The following is a 22,534-nucleotide window of genomic DNA, read 5'->3' on the forward strand; positions in this document are numbered from 1 at the left end:
TGAAAAACTGTAGAGGCCCCAGTGGAGGCTTGTGGAAGTGATTAGAGGGTTATAGAAACCCTTTCAACCAAATATAAGTGTTGGAAGTATTCTTTCTTCAGCCTAGAGAAGAGGAGGATTGGGGATGACTGCTTTTTTAGCTCCTATAGATAGCAGAGCAGCTTAGTGCTCTCAAAGAATGGACTGAAGGGACAACTGAGCCACAGTTAAAGACAAAACTTAAATTCTTTTCTTTACCCAAAATACATAATCTTGTAGGTAGGCCATTCTGTAGCTATATAGCTTGTGTGCAAATACAAGCTTCTAGAATGTTTTGGAAAGCATATTTCATTGCCATCACTAGCCTGTGATAAAGGCTGTCTTTCCCTTGTATATAGAGATTTTACAGCAAAAATCTCTAACAATAGGGATTGAAATTGCCAGTTATCCTTTGTACCTGGAAAAAAGTTTAACTGTATTTGGAACAGTATGTAAACAGTGCTGCAACTATATATATATATATATATATATATATGTATATATATATATATATATATTTTAAGCTGTAGCTTTGAGTGACAAATCAGGATCTCAGCTGTGAAGTCCTGTAATGCTGAGCAGATAACTGATAGCCTAACTTACTCTCTAGGAGTCTATGGTAAAACCAATTCTAATACTTCATACCTGTGAAAAAAGAGTCATGTAGTGCAAGCTGTCAAAGATCTAGCTGAATCTATTCTTTGCTAGTATATACTTCAAGAAGGAAAATACTTTTCTCCTACTTTAATTTCTTCACAGCGATTTAACTTGTACCACTGTTCCCTTCAGTTTGAAGCCTCTTGAGAGAGACATATGCTGTCTGCTTGTTGAACTTAAATGACACTATTCCAATAATTTACTGGTCATTGTCACTGAACATTAGAAACCTAATTCCATAGTAAACGAACAAGGCTGTCAGACTGTTAATTTGTTTCATGCTTAGGTAGCCTAATACTAGGAGGAATGTTTCTTGAAATCATGAAGTATTGTCACTTGCAGAGTGAAACTTAAATTTGTGGGCTTCGTGCCAGATATTTATGTTGAAATGGTTATGAATTTAAATAGTTAATGTGATTTAGAGCTACAATAATAGGAAATAAGACCCCTTTGTTAAAGGGGCTTAGAAATGGGTGTTGGTAGCAGGGTATGTAGCGTGTTGAAAAATACACCAAAAAAAATGGACTGCATCTTGCTTTGAGTACAATGCAGGAGACATTAGTATGTATAAGTAGGTTCTTAAGCAGGTCAAATTAAGTCTTGTGTACTTCAAGCTCATGTGAACTGACAACACGTATGGTGACATTTATAACACTAGCGTTTTTATTATATCTATTCTCAGTGTGAAATGTAAAGCAGTGTTTGAAACTGGGAGCAGTATTCCTGTGAAAATTCATAAAACTGCTTGTTTATTAAGTTAGCAAATACTCAGATATCAAGCACTCTAGAAGAACTGCATGTTATTTGTAATTAAGGGAAATAACAGCCTTCCTGCTGACCTCTGCACCTAGAACAATCTGTCACCAATAGCCTGCCACCCATAGTAACACAAATAAAGAAAACCCTATGGCTGATGTTTTCAGACTGCTTTTGGGATACTTCGGACCTTGCCCTGTATCTGTAAGACTTGGAGGGTAGCAGGGAGGAAATAGTGCAATTTTCTTCTTGATTACCTCACTTCAAATGTTTCTTTTGTAGTGGAGGACTTAAAAACTTTGTCTTTGAAAAATCTGAGCATAATGCTGCTGCAGAAGCTGGCAAGCACTTTTAATGGTATTAGGATTTATTAGGTGTAAATGCCAACAAAACTTATGAATATGAATGGCTATCTAGGTAGTCTTGGAGTGTAAATGAGTTTAGGTGTTCACCATGCTTCAGCCATGTCTCTTTACTGCACAGTTTTTTCTAGTAAATCACATACTTCCTATATGATTTCATTTTTAAATAAGTTGAAGACTACTGTGAAAAGAAATTGTGTATACTATGCTTCTAAAACTATTTAAGTTCAATATCTAGAAACTCCTATATTACACAATGTTTTGATTATGGTCTAAAGTGGGAAAGTAAGATTTTTGGGAAGCTAAATTATTTGATGAAAACCCCTAAAGGGCAGCTTGATAAATCTTCCATGTGCTATGCTTATGTGAAATTTCTATATATGCTATTGTCTCAGTGATCCTGAAATGCTTAAATACCACTGGAACAATTCAGGACACTGGGATCTGCATAGCATATTTGTTTCACTTTACTAAAAAAAAGAAAAGAATTATTTGTCTTAGGAGGAGGGTGGGGAAAAAAAACCTAGCAGTGATACCTTATATTTGCAACATACAGCAGTCTTAGCAGATGAAAACATATGGAAGAAAATTTGAATGTCCCTGTTTTATTTTAGGCTTATGGTATGTCAGCTTTGCCCCTAAACTTGATTAAGGGAACTACCAGTGCGGCTTATGAACGTTTAGAGAACACTGAAGATATTGAAGAAGTGGAGCAACATCTATTAAGGCTTAAATCAAAGGTATGATCTTCACTGTTATCACTTCATTAATGATTCTATTTTTATTTTTCTTTCTTGCTTACTAGTTTATGGTCATGCTGTAGAGGTTTTTGCTCCAGAAAGAATCGCAAGTCAGAAGTGACTAGCTTGCAGGTATCTGAGTTACTTGGAAAACAATGTAGTCACTACTGTAGTAGCAATTAGGTTTTCTTTCAGTCCTGCAGCAGTAGTTATTTTTGTTTAGTTTATTAATGGTGCTGATGACCTGAACTCAACCTTCCGCAGTCGGGCTTGGGTGTATGGAAGAGATACTTTACGGAGTAATACTACCCTCACTTACTCTGCTACCAGTAGGACATCCTGTTTATTGGTACTCAGTGAAGCTGTTAACACTGGATACTTGCTAGATGGAGCTGCCATGAGTTAGATTCATCAAACTATTAATCATCTTTGTGAATAAATAACAGGCCTATATATTCTTGCTCCCTAGTTAGTGTATCTTGCTGTTATGATTTCTTTATGAAAAGCATATATATTCAGGCCTGTTCTGAATCCTAAACACCCCTAGGATGCTAACACCATTCGTAAACCCATGATGGCTGTGCAGCTCACTAAAAAGCTATGGCTAATGAATGGCACTTAGAACAACTTAGGAGTGCAAGCCCAAGGGGGATAAGATTTATTCTTTACATACAAGATGCTAGGGATTATCTCCCACCCTTTCATAACCCTTTTTCAGAAAATGGTTTGACCAGTGTTTTCAAGTCCAGAGTGGGGCAAAGGGCCATTGAAATGCATCGCTTTCATCCTGTTAGTCCATCTGTGATGTTCTGTGCTCTGTGACAGTAGACTTCAGTAGCTGTTTCAACAGTTTTCCCCTGATACTTACCTACCTCTACACAGTGTGGGCACCTTCAGTGTTCTAGAAATCCTGATGCATAATGAAACCTAAAAAGTCATCTCTCGTGGTTAAAATTATGAAGTTTGGAGTTTATACAGATTATTGCAATGACAAAAGGTATCAGTATTGCTGAAATCAATATGAGAAAAAATGAGAAACAACTGAAATATGGAGCATTACTTATTACAGATGGCTGCTGGCTTAGGAGAGTTTTCAAGCGACAGATCTTGTTTGATCTAACTAACAGGATCAAAAGCTGGAAGTCTTTAAGTTATGTCTACATTTTGATGTGACCATTAGTATAAACTAGTTTTATTTGGCATATGGATTATAGTCAGGATTCTGATGCAGTCTGTGATTGAAATCCTAGTTGTTGCATATGCATGAAGTTATGAAGAAAATGATGTTACTGAGAGAAATGTACGGTGAAAACTAGAGGTATGAAAGTATGCTACTTAACCTAATGAAAAAAATCAGCATGTAATATGGTCTTCTGCTACTAAGAGACCTGGTAGCTTTATTTTATTAATATTAAATAAGCGCAGCTTGCCTTGCAGCTGGGGAGGTTGGACTGTTTACAAAAAGTGACTTTTTTCAATTCATTGTGATGCTATACAGGGTGTGGAGAATATGTTCCTGTTAAAAGTACATTGTGATCTCCAAATTAAATGTTACATGTGCCTTGAAATGTGGTTTTAGTGTTGCAGACTTTGAGAAATTTATCTAAAATAAATGTGCTTTAACTTTACCAGTTGTGAAGTTTCACTATTTTCAGGAAGGCTTTATAAAATAAGAGGGGAAAAAATGGAATAGTGAATTTCAAAACTTTATATATATATATATATATAAGGAAATGTACTTAAGGTGTAAAAATCTTTATATAAGAATCAGTTTGTTATATGGCAGCATCAGTGTTTAGAAGCAATTGTGGTTCAGCTACTTAATTCCTCTTTTGTTGCTTCTGCTTATTAGTGTATAACTGAGATTTAAGGATGTTCTGCTGTAGTTACAACAGAGTTCAGTGGTGCCTGCTCAGTATTTAGAGTCTCAGAATTGGAGTGCATTCTTAAACATAATCATCAGACAATTAGCTAGTACACTCAACTAATTCTTGGGGTAATGGTGCCTCTTGTCTACATTTCTGTAAGGTTAATTTTTGGAACAGCAAGTTGTCTTTTTTTTTTTTTTGTAAGTGCAAGAAACATAGCTGACTGTCTAGTGGAATGTTGGAAAGAAATACAAATGTAAAGCTTAATAGCTTAATCATTGAACTAGATTGGAAGGGGCCTCTGAAAGTAGAGTTTTTGAACCTGATAACACAAAGTAAGGACTTCTTTCAGGTTTGATCAAGTTATTCAGGTCACATCTGGGCATTCTGAGTGTTTCTAGCCATGGAGACTGCCCACTCTGTTTATATTTTTTTTTAACATCCTCACTGTGGGAAGTTTTCAACCATCTAATTGGAATTCCCTTGTTGCATCTTGTGGCTTACATTTCATCCTCTTGGTATACATAGAAACAGTGGGAAATGTATACTGCAAAGTCTTGCACTATTTTTTTGGTAACCAGTGCAGAGATGGTCGTCCTCTGTCATCAAGGGATAGACGGGCTTTACAACAACTAGAAGGGAGACTACGGACACTTCGAAGAAGAGAAAGGCACCTGGAGTCTATTGAGAAAAGCTGGTGGACGAAGTTCTGTGAAGCTTTCCGACCTCTAAAGGTAAAACTTTTTGTCTCTTTTTGAGGCTTAAATTGGAATAACTTCCAGCTTTCTTCCTGCCATATAAATCATAGGTCAAGTTTAATAATTACCATGCTGGATATCAGCTATTTATTATTGAAATTACTGTTATGCTACAGAATGGCAGTCCTATAGCAAGCTCCAAGTTCTTGGAAAACCTTTTACTTTGTGTAAACTCTGGTTAAGATTGGAAATTATTAAGTCCTAGGGGAACTACTGTAGTGCCACTGCCATGGGAAATCTGGTTATCTTTTTTTCTCAGGCATGTGAAAATGTGAAGAAAAGAAGGAAGAATTCTGGCAGTTGGGTAGCTTAGGTTAATCTAATTTACATGTAGCCAACAGAAGTGAGAGGTATTTTGAGAATATATGCATTTGGAATGAGCATCTTACCGAGTACTTAATTGATCAGTACTAAACTATCGGCCCAGAACTTGATACTTAGCAGTGCAAAGGAGACTGTTACTGGGACAAAGCTTTGATATTGGTCTCTTTTGGTGGTAGGACTCTGATTTCAGTAGATAGCTGGCTTTAAAACCCAGTACTTCTCTGGAACAATATTGCCATATACTGTATTTTTTGCCAGCTAGATGTAGGAAGAAATTTTAGCATTACTTTAAACTGTAGGCTGCCCTTTGAAAAGCCAGGGGGCTATAAGCAATTTCCTCGAATGTCATAGCTATTGTTAATGCTGAGTACCAATGGAAAGGGCCTGAAATTGCAATTAAACAAAAAACTTTCAGTGTGAAATTCTCAGTGGAATTATCTTTATACAATACATTAGAAATCTAGATTTAGCTATTTCATTTAAAGGACAAATACCCCTGGGTGTTCACTTCAGCAGTTTGGCTTCTTTGATTTTTTTAATAGCTTATGTAGTTTCTTTAACTTTTCACTTTAACCTTAGATTTGAGAAATTCACTGGTTATATCTACCGTATGTAGGGCTTTTAATAATTCATTGTATTCTCATAGATAGTGTACAATATCATTAGTTACTGTTACAGATTAATGGTCAGGATGACATTTTAGTGCATCTCTGTTCTTGTGGTTTGAATACTTATTATTCTTAATAACTGTAGCAGTCACTGTGGATTGTTGACTTGAACTCCTCTTTAGTCTTATTCTTAAGTGCATAATATATTTTTTCATAGAATCAGCTAGGTTGGAAAAGACCCTTAAGATCATCAAGTCCAACCATTACCGCAGGACTGCCAAGGCCACCACTAAACTATGTCACTGAGTCCCTCATCTGAACGGTTTTTGAACCCTTTCAGGGACGGTTTTTCACATAGAGTAGGGTTGTACTATGAAGCATTCTACAAAGCTTGTTTACTTGTACTTTCCTGGAGCTGTTCTGTGAAGGTGGTAATGTCCATCACTTAATAGCATCTCAACTCTTGCAGGACTGTTTTAGTTTAATAGCATTTCAGTTAGCTTTGCACATATGTAACTTGTCAGTTGTTCAGTTTGTGCCTTTCATGAAAAGAAGGCAATCTTTTAATATCCCTATGTAATACTTCTGGCCAATATAGAAGTGCAGAACATTTCTTGGATTGTTGTAAAGCAATAAACAAAAGCTCCGTCTTTAGTGCAACTTGTATATTTTTCAAGAATATGGCCATTTTCAGACTTAGAAATTCCATTTGTTGTGAGGCAAGGACTAGATAAGGAGAATGCTGTTTCTGCTTTGTGTTTGGGAAGGTCAGATTTATGGGAGCTGCAGATTCTTACTGGGATTGACAGCAGAACATGTTTAGGAATAGCACTTAATCTTTGAAGGTGCAGTGTTAATTTAGTGTCTACATTCAGACTTCTACAATCGTATTTGCATAATGTCCTCCTATATTCTTATTTTAATCAATTTGTTACTGCTGAGTATCTATTAGCATGTGATTTGGTGTTAAACAGGGCCAAATCTTTTTTCTCTGAAGACTAAATTTTTTTTCTTTTTTTGACATAAAGTAAATTTTGAGAACAGGTGTTTTACTCAAAGCTAAATAAAACTCAGATGAAGCTGGTTATTTTTCAATTTAGTCAAAAACAACACATGGAGAAGATACCAAGGAAATGAGTAATGGTCAACATGGGTTTGTCAGGTCATATAAAACTGGTCTAACTTCTATCTACAAAATGTAACCTTTCCTGTAGATATCACATCTACTGCTTCTCTCTTCTGTGTTACAGTTTCCCACACTTTCATTCGATAGCAGCAGGAGAAATGTAGTACACTCGAGGGATAGGTATTAAAAGCTGTTTAGGGAAGAAAACTAAACAGCTGCAGAGCACATAATTATATTCATTCAATATATGAACAAGTGTACAGGTTGTGAAATATTGAAGCCTAGTCAACAGTGGTAAGTTGGGACTACTGAATCAGTTTCTCAAGGGGTACTTCAGAACAGTTGTGAACTAACTGAAGAGATGCTCAAGGTGAGTAATGTAAGAAGATAAAGACTCAGTCTTCAAGATTGAGGCCTCTATAAACAGAGCATGCTCATGGGGCTTAGCTAAAGTAGAGACTCAAAGGCATGGATGTCAGTCCAAGTATGTATGCAGGCTACCACAGAGAACAGTATTCTCTTGATAAATCAGTGGTACACTTGAACTCTAGCAAGGGAGAGGGGAAACTGTTCTCCCTATCTAATCTTAAGAAAAATAAGGACTTTGTGTATATTGGTCAGTCTCTGTGCCTGCTGTTGAAGGCCCTTGGAGAAGCATAGGTAAAATTCATGTTATCTTAAGGATGGAGGGCTAGGGCATTCCTGGTTTTGTTTTTGGTTTTTTGTTTGTTTGCTTGTTTTAATGGGGTTTTGATTTACACACCCCTGAGCCCTGAGAACTGAATTTGGGGAACTGTAGGCAATTGCTTGAATAACAGCTATGCTGGCAAAGTGTTAGTACAGACTGTAGGTGCTGTCAGGAGTCAGTTTAGTTGCCTCAGAGAGGTGGTGTGGCTAAACTGACAGGCTTTATTGCTGCATTCACAGCTGTATCCTCAACATCAGGGAGGTTGGCAGCATGAAAAATAAGAGGTGTGGATATTTCGTGTCCTAAGTTTGCATAATGATAACTTAATACCAAGTGTTCTGCTTCATCTAACAATAGCTTTAAACCCGTGTTTGACAAGTTACCTGAAACTTCCGATAAAGGTCATGCAACAGTGTGGTGGATTCATTTGGGTGGCTGTCAGATGCCAACCCAGGTGCTCTCTCACTTCCACATCAGCAGGGTGGAGGAAGAAATAATATGGAAAAATACTTGACTGAGAAAGACATGGCAATCACCAGTTACTGTCATGGGCAAAACGGAATTGAGGAAAATTGCCAGTTAATGTTGATTTGAGTGGTGAAAACCAAAGACCATTTAAAACCCATTCCTTCCCTCCACCCACTGTTTCTCAGGTTCGACTTTACTCATTTAGTCCTGACTCTGGAGTGGCACAGCAGGGATGTGGAAGAGTTACCATCATTTTGTAAACACTTCTGCTGTTGCTTCCTTCTCATACTTTGTCACCATTCCAGCATTGGTCTACTCTGTGGGCTGTAGTTCCTGTCAAAAGAACCTGCTTCACCATGTAGGATCTCTAAGCTACAGCTTCCTTCAGAAAATACCTATTTGTTCTGGTGTGGGGTCTTCTAAAGCTGAGTGTGATTATCTGCTCCAGCATGGTCCTCTTTACCAGGCTAGGGGGGGATGTCTTAACTGCCTGGAGCAGCAGCATCTTCTATGATATTGGTATCTACAGGGCTGTTTCTCTCTTCTTGCTCCTCTCTACAGTCTGTATTCTCCTGCTTCTTACATATATTTTTCTATGGGGCAACCAGCTTGGCGGCTGAGCTCATCTCTGGCCAGCAGTGGGTCAGCTGAAGCCAACTGGAAATTGCTGTGTCTGGCACAGGGCAGCCTCTGGCCTCTCAGCCCCTACAGCACCTCTGCTACCAAAACCTTGCCACGGAAACCCAATACAAATGGTGTTTCCCATGAGGAATCTAACTTTGCTTCTTGGCCAGTATAACTGTTAAATAATGTGCTACCAGTTTTCTTTACTTTGGTAATGGATACCAGCCCTGAAAGGATGACTGTTTTTTTATATTTTGGGTGTGGCATCAGTGTTAGTTCACAGTCTTGGTATAGCTGTCCTAATCAGATTCACAATTTCTTTTTTTCTTTTTTTTTTTTTTGTTGGTATGTGAGTGCCACTGTAGGAAACAGTTGGGCAGTATTCTTTGAGCCTCTAAGAGGGGGGAATATTAACTACTTCCAGAAGTTAATTTGAGGTATTTTAAAGTAGTAGCATATAAATTTGTGGATCATGTGGTTATTTCTGCTCAGACTAAATGAAGTCATAAATTCCAGCATTACTTCAGCAGCATGCATTGTCCATCAATGAAACAACTTAGCCTGGCAGAGATCTGGGAGCAGGGATAGAAGACAAAGAGCTCTCTGAGTAACTTAAGCAATGGTGATGCAGGGATCAGGGGAACATTTAGGAAGTTGAAGGGAGGTACCAGTGAAAATTATGTAAGCAGAAAATGAATAATGTAAGAAAAGACTTAGCAGCTTCTGATTTGATCATGTGTGGTAGTAATGGAAAAATACAGAAATCAATTTATTACATCTAAATTATTTGGCTTGACTTAAAAAACAAAATGCAATTCTGTGACCTAGAAGTAGTAAGCTTTCATTTTCACTCCTGAGAAATACTTCTATTGACATTTTTGTCTTGGTTTTTGCTTAGCCATGTCTCTTAACACTACATGTTCAAACCTGAAACAAAACTTTAAGTAAACTTATTCTTACTGTTCTCTACTTTAGCTGCTTCCTTACCTGCTTGTGTAGATGCTTTCTATTAAGATGCTTGAGGAACTCATTTCAGGCAGCAGTTATAAGTTGTATTAGTAGGTATTATTTCAACTCATTTTCTTATTGTAATATATGCAGTTTTGCATAAAAGCATGGTACAGTGGATTTTGGCAGATACTCATATACATACTAGCTTGTAAAACAAATTGTAGATTAGAAGAGCCAAGCAGACACTTAGAGGTGATCAAAGTGACCTAAGTGCAAGGCAGCACCTCTGAAAGCTGTTCTGTGGCAAGTGATTGAGTACAGGTGTGTTGTAGCTGAGGCATAAGAGGAAGTGGCCTGGCAATGGATCAGTTCAAGCTGATTGTAGTGGAGGAGTTTACAAAGCATGAGATATGGCTGCATTGAGATCCTGCTTTCAGAAGGACTAGGGAGTAGAAAATAAGGTTGTCTTTCATTGAAAGTTAGACTTAATATAGATCAAGGGTTGCTTGCTTTGGTTGGTTGGTTGGGTTTTTTTTCCCCACAATGGCCTTACTAAATTCCTGGGTGTTGTTTGGCTGAGACGCAGTCTTTTTCTTTTCACCTCTTCTAGTATAAAAGCTTTTTAGCATCAGTTGATAAACAGTTCTGCTGTGAGAACACAAGGTTTTGATTAAGCGCTGTCCTTTGCTCTGAAGTTGAACATGTTCTCCTCAGGGGCTTGCATTCCTTCTCATTTATGCTGTGACACAAATGATTTTGTAAATTCTCATGGATAAGTGTATATAGAATCTTTGAAGATAATTCTAGTTGGTTCAAAGCTGGTAAAGAGCATACAGTAGTAATAATAAGACTATCAATGACAGATTTGTCCTTTGCTATAAGTGGCAAGTAAAATGCAACAGCGAGTGCCACAGCTCCTACTGCATTGTTTTTCTAACCGATCTTAAACTTTATGGGGCAGGGGAAGGAAATTTAATTACTTATTCTTTTGTTTACCTAGATACAAAATGATACCCAACTGGAGGTATGCTTTTAATTTTAGTCAGGTTGATACCACTTGATAAGGCCCAGTTGCACTGTCTAAGCTGCAAGCTCAACTACTAGTCTGACTGTTGGTATTCTCTTAATTGTAGGCCAAGTGCTGGTTAATAGACTAGGAATGAGGAGCTGATTGGTTTTCAGTCAGTTGAGGTATGAGGAAAATCTAGGCAGGAAGACAAGGAACCCTTCTGTGAAAGAAGTCAACTGATGCTTCGAAATTGTGTAAATGTAGGTCGATATTAATTACAAATCACGGTTCAGTAGTCTGAGTAGCTTTTTGAAAATACAGGATGAACTAAGGTAGAATGAAGGCCTTTAATATTAGACTTTTCAGTCTCATAGTTAATGGGACTGGAGTTTATGTTAAAATGGGAAAATGGGTCTTTTTCGACTATTTAACTACTTCTGAGAGTGTTATGTGTCACTTTGGAAGACAGGCATATTCCAGAGGAGATAAGGATCTCTCTCTACTGCTGTAGTTGGCAAAAGGTAATGAAGTAATGTGAACTTCAGACTCTGTCTTAATTCTTTTTGAACATCTTTTTCCTGTACAGATAATACCTTAGTGGGATTTTGCCATGGAGAGGTAAAATCATAGTACGCTTAAATATGTAGGATTGTGTGAGTTAATACTTACCTTGATATTAATATCTATATCAGTACCTAAATAAGGCTTACAGTATCTGAGCAGTTTTATAAATGATGTTCTAATACTCTGAGTTTGCAGGTAGCTTATCTTCAGAATGTAATGAACAATAATAGCATTGTAACATTGAATATCTTTAATAAGCAGTTGTAACAATTTTTAACCTTTTCAAGACGGCTATATGCCACGTTTCCAAGTTAATAAAATAATTTAAACCACGGAGCTCCCCATTGATGTGGAAGACCATGCATTGTGTTCCTGCGTATAGAATTTGGAAATAAGTCTATCTAGATTGTTTCAGGTCTAGCAATCAGAAAGTGTTACTGTCTTGGGAAATTCAGCATGCTTATCTGAGCATATTCTGTGACAAGGGTTTCTAGGAAAGTACAGTGAACCTGTCGGAGGTGTAACTGAATGAGTTTGCTGCCTGGGCTCACCTTGGTGTACTGTTGCCCAACACTCCCCACCAAAAAAATGAAGGGGAACACCTGCCAAAGAGTTGAAGAATGAGTTCCTGAACTAGCTTGTAGCCCTGGAAAAAACACAGGAGCTGCTCTTGTAGAGGACAGCTTGGAGAATGAAGTCTGGTTTGAGTGCTCTATTTGGACATAATAAAAATACTTCCCTGTTTTTAACGAAGATCTTAAAGAGTAACCTTATTTCTCCAAATCTACTTGATTCAGACCATTTGTAAAAACTGAAAGAAATGAAAGCCACCTTTGAAAGAAGGTAGCTTCTTCTTCTAAAGATTGAAAATGAGAAGGAAATGGTGAAAACAGTGGAGACATATTGGAATACTACTTTCAGTTCCCTAAGCTTACTGCTAATTTGCTTGAATTATTCCTATTTAAAATCAACTTCTTATACTATTATTATATTCAGGGACTAAATTATCTAGCTTTTTCAGCTGTTTGCTTATTTTAATCCATCCCTTTTATTGTGTTTTAACACCGACTGAAACGAGGATGCCCTTAAGAAAAATCAGTCTTAACTGATGTGGAACCCATCCTAACTGATGTGGTTGGTTTACCAAATCTTAGTTTACTCCTGGTAAATTTAGTTTAGGGTTTTGTATGCCACTTGGCTTAGCAGAGAAATTCTGTTCTTACTTTGTACATCAGGCAGTTCTGTAATAGTGTGCAGAAGCTTGCAAAAACAGCCTGCTATTGCTGATTTTAAAAATTGTAGCAGTATCTGATATAATTACAGTGATCCTTAAAAATTTTTATCTTTACTTATCTGTGCTTTTAACTTTCTGGCTAAATAACCACAGCTGTCCTACTTGTTTCTATTTCAAATTACTGGATATGATGTGCACTCTAAAGGAAGATTGTGGGGCAAATGATTCTCCTAATGCAACTGAAAGGATAGGAAGCTGTTCTAGAACTTTAACTAGAAGAAAGGCCTTTGGCAGTTCAGGTGTGGTAACCTCATCTTATTTTAATCACTTGTGGATACATAGTGGTTTAGAATAACAGTAGCACTTCACTGTGAAGTAAAGACTTGGGAATGGACTAGAAGAAAAAATAACTTATAAATACTCAGGCAGTAGGAAAAATACTTGGATTAGAAGGAAATCCGGGTTAAGTTTTTAGGTAACTTAAACCTTTGAGTCAAAATACTTTGTGAAGTTGATTATTTCTGTAACTTGAACCTTGAAAATCTCTTTGAAATACTCAATACTGCTGACTAACTAAGACTTGCAGGCAGAAGAAAGAAAGGTAGACCTAGTATTTGGGCTTAGTTACTTGAATTTTACTCATTTCTAGTGATCTGGTCACTGAGTGTGTCTGAGTAGGGTTACAGAATGGAGCTCTTGCTTGGAAAAGGTGAAGTTAAGCTGTGCATAGTTTGCCTTGTGTTGGAAGGTGAGCACACAGGTGTAGTGGCAATTCACACTCTGATTTCCCTTAATTAAACCCAAATACATGTATATAGTTAAGGTTTTCCATATGATATGGCAAGTACAGATTGTGCGTTCTGCTGAATGCTGTATTAACTTAATGTCTCATCTGCATTCTTAATACCACTTTTCATCTACAGCTAGATTCTGTATTGCACTATTGCACATGATGTACTTTAATGCTTATTTCTGAGCTTAGTGTGTCCACCTGGTGAAGAGGTGGTTCTCATCTCAGATGATCAAATCTTCAAATGTTTGAATAAGCTCTGGTTAACAAAGTAAACATTTTGTTAGCACCTCTCTTAAGTATTTAGCAAAAAATTACTGTTTCAAATGTGCATAATCTCTGAGGTGGTCCGAGATCATTAGTCCTTTATTGAAGCTTAGATACATCTTTACTTGTATCAACTGCAAGCACTTTCAGTTAAATTGTAATAAATCTTTACTTTCAGATTGTGTGGGGAGTTTTCTTCATCATTGTGGCGCTACTCTTCACTGTCTCTCTGTTCTTGTCAAAGTAAGTAATTTCAGTGTTTTTTCTTAATCACTTAAACTACATGGTTTCTGTTCTGACATTAAAATTGGGGGTGGTTTGCTTCAGAAGTCAGCCCACTTTGCTATTTTTTTTTTTTTTTAGCTAGAGCTGCATTTCTCATTCTAATAGTGTATATTACACTGAGCAAAATGTACTAAAACAGATTCTAAAAAGGACATGGTTCAGCTTGACTGTCCGCTGCTAAAAGTGGTTCTGATCCAGCAGAAAAATTAAGCATAGATTTTAAGGAAGTTTAATTCAGACTACAAAAGTACTCTGCTTGCTTGAATGAATCTTGATGCATGTAGGTACTTCTTGAGCTGGGTAATAGGTGCTTAAATTCTTGCATTAAATTACATGTATAACCCATTATGATTGGCATTACATTGTAATTGTTGCATGGTGTTGAAGTCAATATAGCTAGCTGCAAATCTGATGAATTTCAATGAAGATAGTCGCTAACCATAGGTCTCAAATGCTGGCTTTTTTAATTTTGCTGACAGGGCAGATAAGCCCTGTGACCCAAACTAGGGAAAAGCTAAAATGCCAAGGAGGTGCAGAAATCGATATACCCTTTCACAGGACAAGTGCAATGAGTGTGGTAAAACAAAGCATGTGTCTATGTTTTTATGAAAAAGCTGTCAGTCTCCAAGCTTAGTTCAGTTTCATTTTGAACTACCCTTAAAATCAAACTGAAGACGAACCTCTGGGAGAACCATAGTACTTACAGAGTTTTTCTTAATTACCGCAGCTTGGACAAAGCTCTGCATTCGGCTGGCTTCGACTCAGGATTTATAATTTTAGGAACTAATCTGACCAATCCGTTGAATATGTTGCTACCTGTTCTTCAGACAGTAAGTAAAGAAACTGGTGATATACATATGTGTGGATAATTATCTCTGTTTTCTGGTAAGCTGTCAAAGGCAAACTATACTGTTCCCCAGGTAATTCATTAAAATAAAAAGAATGTCTAGGTATGTGTTCTTTAAAATCAAGGCAACTTCATTGTTAACAATATTTCAGTTATTAGATACTGATATGAAAATCTTGATTTGCTGGAGGAAGGTGCTGCTTGAAACTAATTTGTCCGATGACAACACAGAGGAAATGAAGAATGACATCACTTGTAGTTATGTACAGAATAAAAGCAACTTTCTCCCATACCCTACATCACATTCTAGTTGTTGGTGTACTTGGTAGTTTAGCCCCTTTAAGTTGAAGTAAATGCACTTTTTCACTTTTTAGTGCATTTATTGTGCTTTGAAATACATATTACACTCTGTTTGTGTATGTTACAGTAATACTTTATTTTTTGAAAAAAAAAAAAAAACCCAAACAACAAAACCCACCACGAAACCCCACAAGAAAACCCTACATAAGAACAACCATCTGTTAACTTCAGTAGGGTTGGAAGGCAACAAGGCCATGTAGGAATTTGGCAATCAGTTGTGGGTAAGCCAAGAAAAAATAAAAGCCATAATGTAAACTAGTGCTCTACTCTCCCCTAGTTGAATTCTTTCCATATTCTTGTTATAATGGGTTGGCACAATGCATTCCTTCCCCATGGTTTCCAAAACATTTGAACCCCTAAGCTTCCAGTTTATTCAGAAAAGTAATGTTCAGCAGTGGTATTCTTTAGAGCTGTTATTAATGTAAATCTAAAATTAAGTTTTGTATGCAAATATGTTCAGAAACATTTAAAGAGAGAATGCCTGTAGAGTCCTAACATGACTTGCCACTGTGGACTTACTTAAATGTACTCTCAAGAATAGAGTTTTCTATTTTTAGGACAATAAATACTTAACACTATGAAAATAAGTCAAGTTTTAAATTAAGAAAAATGCTCAGTTGTTTTCCCAAACTTATTGTATAAGCTATATTAGCTCTATTTGGAGCCAGCTCTGTGAAACTTGTGAAAGGTCTTCTACTAGTTCAGATGCTACAAGTAGAAACTACTTATTTAGCTTTAAGGGGGGGAAGAACTTGTTTTTTTGTTTTTAATTGCTTGTTCTTGTTTTAGGTTTTCCCATTGGATTATATTCTTATTACAACTATTGTTATGTACTTTATCTTCACTTCAATGGCAGGGATTCGAAATATGGGTATATGGTTCTTCTGGATAAGGGTAAATATGACTTAAGAGTTTAGTGTATAATATTCAGTAAGATATTTAACAAATATGTAATATCAAATATATTTAAGAGTCATTATTTATGTGCTGCTTCATAATGCTATTTGCAACATCCAATATTTGTCTGTGTACCTAATAAGTGCTAGAAGCCTGTTGTACAATTTTCACAGCTTTTGGAAGGTGCTCTGTTACAGATAAAAACTACTGTCTTAGTTTGACAAGCCATACAGTCAGTTCACTCAAGCATTTAATCAGTGGCATTTTGGCTTCTGACTTTTCTAAGTTGCGGTATATCAGAATCTTATAGCTTAAAGTGTTAGTGAATTTTATGGTCAAAATCTGAGATATGCATACAGTCAATAGTGTTTGTATTGCTTTTCTGGTGGCAGGGAGGTTTAGCTTGATTAGATATATAACAGTACAGTGATGATATAGCATGGCAGGGAGGTTGGTCCTGGATGATATTAAGGTTCTTTCCAACACTAACCATTCTATGATTCTGTGATACTAGAATTACTTGATGCTGCAAGTAATATATAACTATTTGAAAAAGCAGCTTAATATCCAACAGTATGCCATTCATATCTGTGATGCTGGGTTAAATATTTACTTGCTTCTGTGCCTACTTTCAATTTAATACTGTCACCCTTTCGTGTGCTGACACCATAAATTGTGAACAGTGACCCTGACTCCTTGCAAGGAGTTGACATGGGCTGTTTGTTTTGGTCTCCCATCATTTACCTTTCAGCTGCCAGCCCCTTTACCCTAATATGATACTCAGGTTGGGGCTTAGGGATTACAGAATAGTGGTATCTACAGGGTAACAACAAGGAGTTATGTTGTTCCCTGCAGTGTTAAGTGGAAAACATAGCAGCATATGGTGTGCAAGTTTTCTCAGGCCCTGGGAACCTCTCAGAACTCCTCCATGTCTAGATCTCATTAGAGGTGTATTGATAGACACCATGACCAAAGGACACAATATTCTTTGACAAAGCAAGGCACAGTTCATCAGGGATAGGCAACACTATTTAAATCTTGCTACTAACTGCTGGTGTATCAATGTTCTGGGTCATTATTACAAACAATGTGGTTAAAAAGCTGTGCTTTGAAATGTAGGTAAATGTACCTGGAAACCTGCTTTGACTTACTGGAATTAAGTTGCCAGAGGGTAACTTTAGCAGCCTCCCACTTCACTGTAGAATTAGAGCTGTTACTGGAATTAAACAGGTGTTTAAATGTCTTGGGGGGGCAGGGGGGGATGAAATTTTTTTCATTATGTTAATATTTGTTTTCTGGTTTCAGCTTTATAAAATCAGAAGAGGAAAAACTCGACCTCAAGCACTTTTGTTTCTCTGTATGATACTTCTGTTGATAGTCCTTCATACAAGTTACATGATCTACAGTCTTGCCCCTCAATACGTAATGTATGGAAGCCAAAAATACCTGGTACAGGTGAGATGTAATACATTTTTTCAAAAAAAAGCACAACAAAACCAAACCTAAAAATTACATTGTGTCAAATGTTCTGTTTACAGGAGCTTTTAAAGCCAGACCCATTCTCAGTTTTGAAGACTCATTTGTAGACAGGTTTTTTAACTACTAGGAGGTCTCTTGATAATACTAAGACAAGAAACTGGTTGTACTATATGTTACACAACTTAATTTCTAGTTCATTTTCAGACAGCATAAAACTGAGTATTACTTTGCTTCTTTTGATAAGATAGTTGCTAGCTTCCAGTAGGTTTTGTACTGGTAGTTAGCTTGCTGTCCGTGACAGTTGCAATGGCTGTCTGCAGTAGATAGTTTTTATGTATATTTTTCTGAGAAGTGGCAAAGATAACTTGCTACAGCAGGGGATAATAATCCGAATGAAGCTAAGCAGATGCAGATTATCATATTTCAGATGCTTTGGACTGCCCAACTTGTTGAAACACATTGCAGTTCTTGTTCTATAAAATATTCTATGGAATTAAATAGTAAACACTTTTATTATTTGACTTTTGTGTACTTGAAGGTTTTGTTTTTTTTTCTGGTCCTTTTTCTTCTGTACCTGAAGGCTTTCATTCTTTATATGTCATCTTAGTTTGAGTGGAGGACTGCATTTTTATGGGGAAGTTCAAAGTTACAACTCATAAGCATCTTGGGAGGTTCTGTGCACAGTTGTTTACCAAGATCTGATATCCTACAGGGGTAGGCTTTGTTATATCTGATCTTGCAAATACAGGCTGCTAACTGGGTCATGAACTGATTGTTCATATTCAAACACAATGGGGTTCAGATTTGTTGGTGTGCTGTTTGGGATTAAAGTTTCACAAAGAAAAACAGTTGAGCCAAGGTGGCTGGGAGAAGGGATTTGGATGAGACCAAAGTAACTGGGTGCTGCTTTGAACATTTGGAATACTTCTGTTAGTTTTCCAGAAAGCTGTGCATTTGGAAGGAGAGCACACTGCTTTAAAAAAAAAAGTAAAATAAAATTACCCACCAACCTTCTTCAGCTGAAAATTTTTAGTAAAGTGTGTAACTTATCCCTGTCAAGTCTTTCAGTTTAAACAGAGTAGAAGCAGAATGCTTAGAGCATTAGGATTGCAAGGAGAAATTGAAGGAACCTGATCAACTTAAATTTGTTGAGTGGATGTGAAGAATTGCCACTGCGGGAAGTGAAGCATTCGATAAATGCTACTTTTCTGCTGTCTTTACATCTAAATTGTGTCTGGTTAATGGAAGGTTGGTCATCCTGATACCAATCCAAGCACAGTAATAGGATCACTGCAGGGGACTTGAATATTTGGTGTTTAGGAAGTTTAATGCATTTTTATTTGTTTTTTATGCAACTAATGCAAAATAAACATGCTCAATTTGTCAGAATCTGTGTAGTAAGAAACTGTAGCAAGAAACTGAGCTGAAAAACAGTTTAGGAAAGTAGCTTGCTCTTGTGGTGAGACTGCATAGAACTCCTGTCATGATTACTTACTGTGTATGTAGTCTAGAACATCATTACTGATTTAGATAAAGCTATGAACTCAAGTCCCTGTAAAATGAAATTTGTCTATTGTGGGTTTTTTTATATTGTAGGGTGGTTGCATATCTCACTACAGTGCAGAACCATTGTAGGTGAAACGGTGGGAAGGACAGTTTCATTAAAGTTCTTACCAAGCTAGCCTCTGAGCCTTTAAGACCTGAGAAAAGAATCCTTCATGATGATAAAACTTGGATATAAAATGGAATATTGAAGGGAAATGCAAATAATACAAATAATACAAATAATAAAGACTGTAGCTAGCAGTTTGGTTTTTTTTTTTAATTAATAAAATGACAATGTTTCAGTAAGTGCAGAAGGATTGGGACTTAAACAGCTAACATGCAGATGTTTGTTACAACAAATAATATCTGAACATAGACAGTTTGTAATCAAAAGGGTCAAGAGAATAAGGGTCAAAGGAACACAGCAGTAAGGAGGCTCTTAGGGCATTCAAACAGCTATTGAAATGCAATCCTGGTCAGTGCTGCAAGAAGGAACTGGAATAATTGAGCAGAGCTACAACATTTCGTTTAAAGGCTTAAAAAATGTGAAGGTTAAGATAGCCAGCCTGTGTGTTTAGCTTCTTTTGTCCCATTTCCAAGGGCTATGTTTAAAGTGCATCAAATAACTTGGGTAGAAACTGGTTTTATTAATGTAACATGAGATTGTTGATGACAAAATGAACATGAGCTGGCAGTGTGCTCTCACAGCCCAGAAAGCCAACTGTATCCTGCGCTGCATCAAGAGGAGCATGACCAGCAGGTGGAAGGAGGTGATCCTGCCCCTCTACTCTGCTCTTGCGAGACCTCACCTGGACTGTTGTTTACAGTTCTGGTGTCCTCAACATAAAAAGGACATGGAACTGTTGGAGCAAGTCCAGAGGAGGGCCACGAGGACGATCAGGGGACTGGAGCTCCTCCCATATGAAGACAGGCTGAGAAAGTTGGGGCTGTTCAGGCTGGAGAAGAGAAGGCTGCGTGGAGACCTCATAGCAGCCTTCCAGTGTCTGAAGGGGGCCTATAGGGATGCTGGGGAGGGACTCTTCACTAGGGACTGTAGTGATAGAACAAGGGGTAATGGGTTAAAGCTTAAACAGGGGAAGTTTAGACTGGATATAAGGAGGAAATTCTTTCCTGTTAGGGTGGTGAGGCACTGGAATGGGTTGCGCAGGGAAATTGTGAATGCTTCATCCCTGGTGGTGTTCAAGGCCAGGTTGGACAGAGCCTTGGGTAACACGATTTAGTGTGAGGTGTCCCTGCCCATGGCAGAGGGTTGGAACTAGATGGTCTTAAGGTCCTTTCCAACCCTAACTAGTCTATGATTCTATGAGGCTTGAAGAGTATGCTGGTAAATCACGTCTGGACTTCTCTGGCATACCAAGTAAATACAAAGTTTTCAGACAACATCCTCTCTAAGAATCTTTCAGAATGTACCAGACAAGTTTTCTGTGCTGAAAACCGATATATATACCCTGATAACTGGATGTTAAATTCATATATTTTGAAATGAGGAGAGGTGGTGGCTATGAATGAAGAGGAGGGATGGATTTTTCTGTGGATGTTAGGGATGAAGAGATTCTTAAGAGTTATGAATCTTTTATTATGGAACTGAGGAGGGGTCCAGAACATACACAGGAACTGGGCAAATGAAATACACTTGTGCATGTAGCAAGCTTCCTGATAATGCACCAGTTTGCTTGAACAGTTGACATGTTAGTTGCTGACACACACCACAGTCAATTTCATCAGTTAAAGTAACACTATTGGTAACCAAACAAGAAATAAACACCATTCCAAGTTGACACAGTGGATGAGTTGGCTGATAAATGCGTGTCATAATCTGGTGGCTCACAGATAGTGTGTGAAAGCAGCACTTCTTCCTTTTCTTTACAGTAATTCCCAGTCTCGTAACCTATCAAACTAATTTGTAACCAAAATCTATAGTGATGCCTTAGACATTTTAGACAAATTTTAGACAAATTTTAGACATTAGAGAAATGGCAGGATGCAGAGTGTCTTCATTGTTATAATCAGGAATCCAGAAGTACTGCTTAGATGGCCAGGTATGCGTACAGGTCTGACAGATTCTGAATATACACAGGAACAAATTAGATACGCTGTAACCTGACCCTTTATACTTGTTACATAATAGATTGCTATTTTCTGAAGTGTTCAAAATGTGTTGACTCTTGAAGCACACACACTGAGTTACTGTACTTGATTTTGTCTTCTGCTTGCCCTTGAGGCATTCTGCTTTAGACAAGATAGAATTCTGTTTGAATCTTGAACTGTTTCCTTTAGAGGCTGTTACTCTAGACAAGACATTTTAACTTTGAAGTGCTGTAGACTCCTGGCAGCTGAGCATGTGCAGAAAAATGGAGTTCTTGGGAGGCCATTAATGTTAGATAGACCTGGTCTTGCTTTATTTAAGCCTTTGGCCATTACGGTGTTCAAAGCATGTGTCCTCAGTTAATCAAGTGTCTTCAGCTGCGATGTCTTTAGAAATTTTTCGGAAGTTTGTTTTGGATACAGTACCCTTACTGAGGCCCTGTAGAGGGCTTTGGTTAACTTGCATGGCTCTTCAGACACTGAGGAGCACTTGGCTTCATCTCTTAAGACAAACTTTGTAACATCTGCTGAACAGCTATGAGTCTGTTTATAGACTTTCACAAAGGTGAAGATTTCTGTCCACATCCAGACCTTCGCACTTTTGTAGCAAAAACAAAACTTTGCCTGTACTTGAGGTGTAATTGCTATTTCTGTTGATCAAGGCCAAGTTTTGTTTTCTATTTGTCCCAAAGAAAGAGCACAGCTTGCTGATGTTTCTACCTAGTGGACCTGTAAGACTTGACTGGCACGGACAGGAAATAGGCGAGAATTGGCTATAGGTGACATTGACCTTCTTCTCTAGCTGAGGGCCAGAACAGCAGTAGTCACTTTTGTTCCTCAGCCTTCGCAAATCTGTAGGAGTGGAGCTAAATTACAGGACACTGAGTGTCTTCATTGTTAGAATCAGGAATTCAGTAGTACTGCTTAGATGGCCAAGTATGTATACAGATCTAACAGATCCTGAACATAAACAGGAACAAATCGGATATGCTGTAACCTGACCCTTTATACTTGTTACATGATAGACTGCTATTTTCTGAAGTGTCCAAAATGTGTTGACTCTTGAAGCACACACACTGAGTACTTGGTTTTGTCTTCTGCTTGCCCCTGAGGCACCAGCTTCGTACTGGATGTAATATCTGGAGCACTGGAGTGTTTTATTCTGACAATACTCTCACAAAAAATGTCTGAGACTGAGTTGGT

At 37.5% G+C, this 22,534-nt stretch overlaps 1 protein-coding gene across 1 annotated transcript in view; it reads left to right on the plus strand.

The window, feature by feature from the left end:
• LMBRD1 (LMBR1 domain containing 1) overlaps window positions 1-22,534 on the plus strand; it is an 82,359-nt gene that overhangs the window by 44,073 nt on the left and 15,752 nt on the right. The window contains exons 8-13 of the mRNA XM_065681453.1: window positions 2,408-2,533; window positions 4,983-5,135; window positions 13,991-14,055; window positions 14,825-14,927; window positions 16,094-16,198; window positions 17,507-17,656. Coding sequence (XP_065537525.1) covers window positions 2,408-2,533; window positions 4,983-5,135; window positions 13,991-14,055; window positions 14,825-14,927; window positions 16,094-16,198; window positions 17,507-17,656 — 702 coding nt within the window. The remainder of the gene's footprint in view (window positions 1-2,407; window positions 2,534-4,982; window positions 5,136-13,990; window positions 14,056-14,824; window positions 14,928-16,093; window positions 16,199-17,506; window positions 17,657-22,534) is intronic.

This window comes from Lathamus discolor, chromosome 5, assembly GCF_037157495.1.
Source record: "Lathamus discolor isolate bLatDis1 chromosome 5, bLatDis1.hap1, whole genome shotgun sequence".
NCBI classification, from domain to species: Eukaryota; Metazoa; Chordata; class Aves; order Psittaciformes; family Psittacidae; genus Lathamus; species Lathamus discolor.